This window comes from Phyllobates terribilis, unplaced genomic scaffold (assembly GCF_046119375.1).
Source record: "Phyllobates terribilis strain yellow unplaced genomic scaffold, ASM4611937v1 Scaffold_1__5_contigs__length_1240528914, whole genome shotgun sequence".
NCBI lineage: Eukaryota > Metazoa > Chordata > Amphibia > Anura > Dendrobatidae > Phyllobates > Phyllobates terribilis.
The window spans coordinates 202,596,883-202,607,614 of NW_027362761.1; the positions used below are offsets into that span (position 1 = coordinate 202,596,883).

The 10,732-nt window shown below is 50.1% G+C and overlaps 1 protein-coding gene across 2 annotated transcripts in view; it reads left to right on the forward strand.

The window, feature by feature from the left end:
- The window catches only part of RMI1 (RecQ mediated genome instability 1), a 38,369-nt gene extending 27,981 nt beyond the window's left edge, over positions 1-10,388 (forward strand). Inside the window, exons 2-3 of one of the 2 annotated variants that reach the window (XM_073670923.1) lie at positions 7,771-9,349; positions 9,529-10,388. In XM_073670923.1, coding sequence (XP_073527024.1) covers positions 7,779-9,323 — 1,545 coding nt within the window. In that variant the 5' untranslated portion in view covers positions 7,771-7,778 and the 3' untranslated portion in view covers positions 9,324-9,349; positions 9,529-10,388. Of the gene's footprint in view, positions 1-7,770 lie in introns of both variants that reach the window. The other variant, XM_073670922.1, reaches the window with a different exon arrangement.
- Positions 10,389-10,732: the final 344 nt, after the last annotated feature.

Below are 10,732 nucleotides of genomic sequence, written 5' to 3' on the forward strand. Positions count from 1 at the left end.
CATGTTAACAGCCGCGGGTGGATCGCGATTCCACCCGCGGCTGTTGCGGGCACATGTCAGCTGTAATAATCAGCTGACATGTGCCCGGTTCAGTGTGGGCTCAGTGCCGGAGCCCTCACTGAACCGGGGGTGCTGGCCTGGGGCGTACTAATACGCCCTGGGCCAGTAAGGGGTTAAAGGAGCATTAAGACTGGGGCTAGATGTACAGGGTGAGCCATTTATATGGATACACCTAAATTAAATGGGAATGGTTGGTGATATAAACTTCCTGTTTGTGGCACATTAGTATATGGGAGGGGGGAAACTTTTCCAGATGGGTGGTGACCATGGCGGCCATTTTGAAGTTGGCCATTTTGGATCCAACTTTATTTTTTTTCAATGGGAAGAGGGTCATGTGACACATCAAACTTATTGAGAATTTCATAAGAAAAACAATGGTATGCTTGGTTTTAACGTAACTTTATTCTTTCATGAGTTTTTTACAAGTTTATGACTACTTATAAAATGTGTTCAAAGTGCTACCCATTGTGATGGGTTGTCAATGCAACCCTCTTCTCCCACTCTTGACACACTGATTGTAACGGGTCTGGGAGGCGGAACCTCTGGGCTACTATACAAGGGAGCGGTCCTTGTAAGGGAGCGGGTGGCGACCAGGCAGGCAGTCACAGCAGGTGACCGGGACAGTCTCTGGGTGTACGGGCAGGAGGTCACGGCAAGTGATCAGGGCAGTCTCTGGAAGAACGGGCTGGAGGTCACGGCAAATGACCGGGGCAGTCTCTGGAAGAACGGGCTGGAGGTCACGGCAAGTGACCGGGGCAGTCTCTAGGTAAGGGGTAGGTACGACCTGTGATGGCTGAACCTCCAGGTAGGCTAGCAAGGCAGATGGAGGATGTGTGCTCCCAGGTGAGCAAGCGAGAGTCTCTGGAATAGCAGGTGGTCACAGCACGTGACGGCGGAGCCTCCAGGTAGGCAAGCAGGCAGGTAGCGGAGAAGCGCTCCCAGGTGAGCGGGCAAGAGTCTGGAATAGCTGGTGGTCACAGCACGTGACAGCGGAGCCTCCGGGCAGGCAAGCAGGCAGGTAGCGGAGAAGCGCTCCCAGGTGAGCGGGCAAGCTGGTCCATAGACAGACTGACCGGAGTTGTAAGGCAGACCGTCGGACCTCAGGCAAGCAGGCAGGTAGCTGATGTGCGCTCCCAGGTGAGCGGGCAAGTTGGTCCTTAGACAGACTGACCGGAGTTGTAAGGCAGACCGTCGGACCTCAGGCAGGCAGGCAGGTAACAGGAAACCAGGCAGGATTAGGACAGCAAGCTGGCAGGAATCTGGCAGGTAACTGGCAATGGGACCTGAGGGCTGAAGCAGAGTAGAACGGTGCAACAACATTGCTCGGGCACCTCCATTTTGGAGGAGGTGCCTTATATATGGTAAAGTCCTCCGGCCATTGGCCGGGGACTCCTTAGGACGGCGCGCGCGGCCCCTTTAAGAGGGAGGGCGCGCGCGCGCGCCCTAAGCACAGTGGCCGGGAAGGAGCGCGCGCTGCCAGCAGAGCGGGAGAGGGACGCCGGGCACGGAGCAGAGCGGTGAGGGGAACAGCGTCCCTGCCTAGCAGAGGGCAGGGACGCCGGCACTACAGTACCCCCCCTTTAGGCCCCCCCTTTTTTAGGCCAGATAGAAATTTAGCTAGGATGAGAGGGGCATGGATGTTCTCCCGGGGCTCCCATGTTCTCTCCTCAGGACCAAACCCCTTCCAATCTACCAGAAAAAAGGTCTTTCCTCTTACCCTTTTGGTGGCAAGAATGTTCTCTACCTCAAACTCGTCCTCAGCAGAAACCGGAGCAGGAGGCGTACCTGTAGACTTGGAAAAAGAGTTAAGCACCACGGGTTTGAGGAGAGATACATGGAAGGAGTTAGGGATCCGTAAGTTGGCCGGGAGTTTCAATTTATAGGCCACCGGGTTGATCTGACTGATGACCTCCAGAGGACCGATGAACCGAGGCCCTAACTTGTAAGAAGGTATCTTGAGTCGAACATATTTAGATGAGAGCCAGACTTTATCTCCTGGACGAAATTGTGGAGGATCCAGGCGTTTTTTGTCAGCGTGTCTTTTCATACGCTCGGATGACAGAAGGAGTGCGGACCGGGTACTCTCCCATATGGAGGAAAATTTGCTAACGAGAGATTCCGCAGCCGGGTTGTCCACAGAGGTGGAGACAGGAAAAGGAATCCGAGGATGCTGACCAAAGACTACAAAAAACGGGGATTTGGAGGAGGATTCGCTCTCGTGATTATTATAAGAGAACTCGGCCCATGGTAGGAGATCCACCCAGTCAGAATGGTGGGCATTAACGAAGTGCCGGAGGTAACTGGTCAGGTTCTGATTGATCCGCTCCACTTGACCATTGGACTGTGGGTGGTAAGCGGAAGAGAAGTCCAGGGTGACGTCTAGTAGTTTACAAGTGGCTCTCCAGAAACGTGAGGTGAACTGTACCCCACGATCCGACACGATGTGGAGGGGCAGGCCATGAAGACGGATGATGTGGCGGATAAAGTCTTTAGCCAGCTCGGGTGCAGACGGAAGGCCTGGCAGGGGAATAAAGTGAGCCATCTTGGAAAAGCGGTCAGCGACCACCCAAATGACCGTACAACCGGCAGAGACGGGGAGATCAGTTATAAAGTCCATTGCTATATGCTGCCAGGGGGCAGCAGGTACAGGAAGCGGAAGGAGGCGTCCGGCTGGCAGATGTCTCGGGACTTTGTTGCGGGCGCAGGACACACAGGCAGAAACAAAGTCTATTATGTCCTTGTGCAGGGTAGGCCACCAATAGTGCCGGGCAATAAGCTGGAGGGTCTTTTTCTGACCGGCGTGGCCAGCTAGTTTAGACGAATGGCCCCAGTGTAGGATCTTCTCCCGATCAGGTACTGAAACAAACGTCTTACCGGGAGGGAGACGATTTAGACTCACGGGAGCCACCTGCATTACTCTGGCGGGATCGATGATATGTTTAGGTTCTTCCTCGAGATCGGACACCAGAAAGGATCGGGACAAGGCGTCTGCTTTGACGTTTTTGTCAGCCGGGCGAAAATGAAGAACAAAATCAAAGCGAGCAAAAAACAAGGACCACCGGGCTTGGCGCGGGTTAAGTCTCTGGGCATGCTGGAGGTAAGCCAAGTTCTTGTGGTCAGTGTAAATTATTACCGGATGAAGAGCCCCCTCGAGTAGGTAACGCCACTCCTCCAACGCCAGCTTGATGGCCAATAACTCTCGGTCTCCTATGGAATAGTTGCGCTCAGAAGAGGAGAAGAGTTTGGAGAAGAAGCCACAAGTTACCATTCTCCCGGAAGATGATTTTTGAGTAAGTACCGCTCCGGCTCCAGAGGAGGAAGCGTCAACTTCCAGGAAGAACTGCTTGTTGCCGTCCGGGCGATGCAGCACCGGGGCGGAAGAGAAGGCCTGTTTTAGGGAAAGAAAGGCCTCCTCTGCTTCGGGCGGCCACTCTTTGGGATTAGTACCCTTACGGGTGAGCGCGGAAATTGGGGCAGTCCGGGAAGAGAAGTGCGGGATGAAGAGGCGGTAATAGTTGGCGAAGCCCAGGAACCGTTGAATAGCCTTCAACCCCTCTGGTCGGGGCCATTTCTCGATGGCAGACAGTTTCTCAGGATCCATTTGTAGGCCGGTCTGAGAGATAATGTAGCCCAGAAACGGAAGCGAGGTCTGCTCAAAGAGGCACTTCTCATATTTAGCGTAGAGATGGTTCTGCCTGAGCCTGAGCAGGACCTGACGAACATCCCTCCGGTGAGTCTGGAGATCCGGAGAGAAGACCAAGATGTCGTCCAGGTACACCACTACGCAGGAGTAGAGAAGGTCCCGGAAGATGTCATTGACCAACTCTTGAAAGACGGCAGGAGCGTTACAGAGGCCAAAGGGCATTACCAGATATTCATAGTGGCCGTCCCGGGTGTTGAATGCCGTCCTCCATTCATCCCCCTGACGGATACGAACCAGGTTGTACGCCCCACGGAGGTCCAGTTTGGTGAAGATTCTAGCCCCCCTCAGACGATCAAATAACTCCGGAATGAGCGGAAGGGGGTACTTATTCTTCACCGTGATCTGGTTAAGGCCTCTATAGTCTATACAGGGACGGAGAGAGCCGTCCTTCTTTTTGACGAAAAAGAAGCCTGCTCCCGCCGGGGAGGTAGATTTCCGGATGAATCCCCTGGCCAGATTCTCCTCAATATATTCGGACATCGACCGGGTCTCAGCAGCGGATAATGGATAAATACGCCCACGGGGAGGAGAAGTACCAGGTAACAGGTCGATAGGGCAGTCGTATGGTCTATGAGGGGGTAGTGTCTCTGCCTCCTTTTTATTAAAGACATCAGCATAAGACCAATAAGGAATCGGAAGTCCAGGTAGATTAGCTGGGGTAGGAGAAGGACGGACGGGATGAACGGGAACCAGACAGGTCTTATGGCAGCCCTGTCCCCAGCGAAGGACTTCTCCGGTCTGCCAGTCAAGAATGGGTGCATGTTTCTGGAGCCAAGGTAGGCCTAGCAAGAGGGCGTGAGAGAGTCCAGGCAGAACATGGAAGGAGATACTTTCAGAATGCAGCATTCCCACCTGCAGAGTAATGGATTCGGTGATGAGTTGGATGGGGCGTGGTAAGAGCCCCCCATCCACGGCAGCAACAGACAAGGGTACAGCCAGAGGTTTGGTGGGGATGCGGTATTTCTCTACCAGGGACTGTGAAATAAGATTCCCGGCTGCTCCAGAGTCCAGTTGGGCTAGTTCGAAATAACGGTTCTCCCCGTAGACGATTGAAACTGACAACAGCAGGGATGGAGAGGATTTATTCTTGTCTAGGTGGACCTCTCTGAGCGAACCTAGACACAGGCGTTTCCCGACCTCTCCGGGCAGGCACGGATCCGGTGCTCCTTACTGCCACAGTAGAAGCAGGTCCCCTCGGCACGGCGTAAGTCCTGACGGGTCTTGACCATCTTGGTCTGGTCGACCTGCATAGGCTCAGGAGGGTGTACCTGGTTAGAGACAGAAGGAGTGACGGGTTTCTGAAAAGTAGGAGCTAGACGTGGTAACCTCCTCTCACGGGTGACCTCTCTGGCACGCTCCTGGAACCGTAGGTCAATCCGGGTGGCAAGAGTTATTAAGTCATCGAGAGTGGTAGGAATGTCCCGACCGGCAAGTTCATCTTTAATACGGCCGGACAGACCCTCCCAGAAGACGGAAACCAGAGCGTCGTTATCCCAGGCCAGCTCCGAGGCAAGGGTACGGAACCGTATGGCATATTGGCCCACGGTGAGACTTTCCTGACGGAGGCGTAGCAACGATGATGCGGATGAGGTCTTCCGTCCGGGTTCGTCGAAGACTTTCCGGAAAGCCGTGAGAAAAGCAGGCAAGTTGGACACCAGGGGGTCTCCTCTCTCCCATAGAGGATTTAGCCAGGCCAGGGCCTCCCCGGTGAGATGGGACATGATGAATGCAATTTTGGCTCGGTCGGAGTTAAACTGGTGGGACAATAGTTCAAAGTGCAGGGTGCACTGATTTATGAAGCCCCGAGCCTGGGCTGAGTCGCCTCCGAAGCGAGGAGGTGCAGAAAGCCGAGGTCCGGGGTAGGATATCATGGTGTTAGTGGACAGCGGAGCTGCCGGATTGCGAGACATGGCACTGGCGGAGGTTGTTGGTGGAACAGTCAGAGTGTCCAGGCGAGTATTGACATTCCGCAGGTGACCCAGGATGGACTCCTGTTGGGACCTTTGACGGGACAGTTCATGACACAGGTCCGAGAGCGAGGGAGCTTGGGTGCCACCGGGTTCCATGGCCCGAGCAAACTGTAACGGGTCTGGGAGGCGGAACCTCTGGGCTACTATACAAGGGAGCGGTCCTTGTAAGGGAGCGGGTGGCGACCAGGCAGGCAGTCACAGCAGGTGACCGGGACAGTCTCTGGGTGTACGGGCAGGAGGTCACGGCAAGTGATCAGGGCAGTCTCTGGAAGAACGGGCTGGAGGTCACGGCAAATGACCGGGGCAGTCTCTGGAAGAACGGGCTGGAGGTCACGGCAAGTGACCGGGGCAGTCTCTAGGTAAGGGGTAGGTACGACCTGTGATGGCTGAACCTCCAGGTAGGCTAGCAAGGCAGATGGAGGATGTGTGCTCCCAGGTGAGCAAGCGAGAGTCTCTGGAATAGCAGGTGGTCACAGCACGTGACGGCGGAGCCTCCAGGTAGGCAAGCAGGCAGGTAGCGGAGAAGCGCTCCCAGGTGAGCGGGCAAGAGTCTGGAATAGCTGGTGGTCACAGCACGTGACAGCGGAGCCTCCGGGCAGGCAAGCAGGCAGGTAGCGGAGAAGCGCTCCCAGGTGAGCGGGCAAGCTGGTCCATAGACAGACTGACCGGAGTTGTAAGGCAGACCGTCGGACCTCAGGCAAGCAGGCAGGTAGCTGATGTGCGCTCCCAGGTGAGCGGGCAAGTTGGTCCTTAGACAGACTGACCGGAGTTGTAAGGCAGACCGTCGGACCTCAGGCAGGCAGGCAGGTAACAGGAAATCAGGCAGGATTAGGACAGCAAGCTGGCAGGAATCTGGCAGGTAACTGGCAGGTAACTGGCAACGGGACCTGAGGGCTGAAGCAGAGTAGAACGGTGCAACAACATTGCTCGGGCACCTCCATTTTGGAGGAGGTGCCTTATATATGGTAAAGTCCTCCGGCCATTGGCCGGGGACTCCTTAGGACGGCGCGCGTGGCCCCTTTAAGAGGGAGGGAGGGCGCGCGCGCGCGCCCTAAGCACAGTGGCCGGGAAGGAGCGCGCGCTGCCAGCAGAGCGGGAGAGGGACGCCGGGCACGGAGCAGAGCGGTGAGGGGAACAGCGTCCCTGCCTAGCAGAGGGCAGGGACGCCGGCACTACACTGATAGCAACACCGCAGAAGAAATGCTAGCACAGGCTTCCAGTATCCATTGTTTCAGATGCTGCACATCTCGTATCTTAACAGCATAGACAATTGCCTTCAGATGGCCCCAAAGATAAGTCTAAGGGGGTCAGATCGGGAGACCTTGGTGGCCATTCAACTGGCCCACGACGACTAATCCACTTTCCAGGAAACTGTTCATGTAGGAATGAAGCATCCTGAAGAATGAGCAAGTCACTTGTTTTACTCACGGTTTCCGAACCTGAAGTAGTTAGTAGAGACTTCATGTGCACATACCCTAATATAGTGACTATTGTTAAAATCAATCAGGAAAGCTAGTTTTTAAGGCGTTGTTGATTAGAAACACAGTTGTTTTCTTTCAGAAATGGCGTCACTCCCGACAATGGGTTGCATGTGGTATTGCAGCTCCGCTACATTTAATTCAGTTGTATTGAGTTGCAATACCAGACACAATCTATGGTCATAGAATCCTAGAATGTTGGCGTTATAAGGGACCTCCAGGGTCATCGTGTCCATCCCCCTGCTCAATGCAGGATTCACCAAATCATCTCAGACAGATGTCTGTCCACCCTCTGTTGGAAGACTTCCATTGAAGAAGAACTCACCACCTCTCATGGCAGCCTGTTCCATTCAATCATCAGTGGTGGCTCTGTTTTTGAAAAGTCTCCATATACATTAAAGTTGGCTGAACCCATTGATTTTGGTGGGAATGGATGACTAATGTGTAGGGAAGCCTCCTGACTCTCCCTCCAATCATGGACACCATCAGAATGACTATAGTTTTGAAATCTTGTTTTTCAGATAAAAGTGCTCATAGTATTTTTTTTTTTTTATCCTAGGTTTCAAAATGAACACCTGTGCGAATAGAGTGAAGACATGGCTGTCATCAACCTGGCATATTAAAGTTCCAGATCCATGGTTAGAAGCTTGCATTAGTTGGATTCAGGAAGAAAATGGAGGTTCTTCTCTGTCTCAGGCTGTAATCAATAAACAAGTTTTTGAACAATGGCTACTTACTGATCTAAGAGACTTGGAACAGCAAGTCCTACCAACAGGTGTATTGGATTCCCTAAAATCTGAACTAAGTGGGTTTTATGCAATACAGATAGATTCCTTAGTTGACGTCAGCCAGCCTGCATACTCTCAACTGCAGAAATTGAGAGGAAGGGAAAATGCGAATGACCAGGTTACAGCTACAACACAAGCTACTCAACATTCCTGGCAATCAAAACCATCTCGAATGCTCATGCTACAGTTAACGGATGGTATTCAGAACGTTCAGGGAATGGAGTACCAAACTGTACAAGCGCTTCATGCTGGACTTCCACCGGGATCAAAAATTCTGTTACAGGGTACTATATCTTGCCGTCTAGGTGTACTTCTCCTTAAATCAGAAAATGTGAAAGTTCTTGGAGGAGAAGTGGAAGCTCTGGTGGGAGAATATGCACAAGATAAAGTTCTTTCAAGACTGATTGGTATGGAAGAAGATCCTGTACCCCAACGAACGCCAGTGCACAATCAAGTTACAGCAAGGCCACAAGAGGCAATTGTGGAAGCATTAGACTTATCAGATGAAGATCTCCTGGCAGGTCTTGATGAGAATGAGGAATTCTCAATTAATAATAATACAGTTCCTGACAGTGGCTATTGCAGTAGACATGAAAATTCAAGTCACACTGCAAGGATCTCCTTTGTGGATCGCCAACGGACACAAGTATCCGATATTAGTCGCGCAAGTGTCACAGCTTCCAATGAAACCATTCCAGCTGCAAATACTTTGGACGATCCTTATGATTTAGATGATGATTTATTTTTAGAGGAAGAAATTCAAAGGGAATTAGAAGAGATGGCAGTGAGGCAGCATGAGATCACGAGCCGTTCATCTCCAGAAATAGTTGCTTCTACAGCAATCACTTCCAGTACTCCATCAACTAATCAAACATCAATACCTGAAGTAGTCCCTTGTCAACTAGATGTTCCACCATTTACCTACTTGTCAGCTGTATTGTCTTACCCAAGTGCTACTGTCAAATGTGTAAAGTTAAAGGCCTTTATTGTGACTTTAAATGGAAATCTTACCAGCGCTAGTGGCATCTGGAGTATAAAAGCCAAGATATCTGATGGCACTGGATACCTAGATGTTGAGTTTAGCAATGAAGTCCTCACAAAACTTATAGGGTTTTCAGTGCCTGAAATGAAAAGGCTTAAACGGGATTCTAGCCAGCAGCATAAACTGTTAGATGGCCTTCAGAAGTGTCAGATGACACTGACTGATTTCTGTGGGATAATGACCATCTCCTACAACCCTACAACATCTGAAGCATGTATGCTCGCTTTACAGGATGTCAGTGAAGAAATGAGTGCAAGTTTGAGAAGAAGGTTAAATCCGTAAGAACATAAAGACGTTGATATGACTAGGTATTTCCACATGTAAATCATATTAACTGACCGTAATAAGCCATAAGAAAGTGCTCATATTGTTAAAAAAAGAACTATTGTAAGACTTTGGAAATGACCATATTGGGTAATTTTCATTTAGGTTTGGTACTAGCTAGCCATTAATGCGTACCTGATATCTTCCATGTTTCCTTTTACAGTAAAATAGCCCTTGTTATGCAAAGACTTAAAAGATCACTAGGAAGATGGCCTCTTGGAGTGAGGCTGAAGAGGGTAAATGTTTTTATATTTCTGTTTCTCAACTATGTGTAATATACAAAATATAGATTTAGTATTTCACAGTTGGTTGTTTTAATGTTGGTGTAGTTTTTCCATGTGGTAGGGTGCATTTACACTGAAAGATTATCATGAATGTGCGTTCTTAAAATGCTTATTTCATGATCATCTTTCTGATCACCCGATGAACAAGCAAAACACTTGTTCATCGGGTGATTGGCAGCTTGTTTACACAGAAAGATTATTGTGTAACGATCTTTTGTGCAGCGCAAAAGATCGTCGTTCTCGGCAGTGCATCATCCTGTGTAAAAAGGATTCACACTGCCGAGAACAATGGCAGCCTATGTGCACTGAGCGATCTATCACCGATTGCTCAGTGCGCTTTGGGCTGCCTGTGTAAACAGGTTATTAAACAACTGTCGATCGGTGAACTTTTAACGGATCAGCAGTTGTTTATCAAATGAACCCTTATACTTAAATACTTACATGACACAAGTACACAGAGATCTTGCCACTTAAATGCAAAGAAGCCAAACAGGTTTGGCAAGACGAGCGTTCTGGATCATTGTTAAGAGCAATGTGCATAAAAGAACAATGCATTAAGTTAATAGGAAATGTCAATAATGTGAGTTTTTTACTGCACCAACTAAATCTAGTTTGTCCTTCAGGCATTTGCTATTCATGTATATTATGCAGATTCCTATTGGTTGCTTGTTTTATAATGCCTTTGTTTTTGCACTTTCTGTATTTTTTAATGTTTTCCCTATTAAAATATTTTATAGCATTTCAAGTTTTTCTTTTAGTCTCTCCTAAACTTGAAGAGTTCATTCTTTATGTAGCTAGCCCTAGCACCTGTACACAACCTACCTGGTTATCATCTACTGCAGATTCTTTTCACAAAATGGCCTAGTACTTACTACCCATAACCCTAGCGGTTATTTCACATTGCAATGACCACATAGTAAAGTGGTGCTAGCACAGTAATAAGCGCACAAATTTACACATACTTATCCTCCTACAATTCATATCATTGTGTCTGCCAAATAGGTGTGACTATAAAAAAAAAATCACATGGTAGAGTCGACAGGAATTAATGCTACTGCTCTGCCCATTCAAATGTACCAGGTG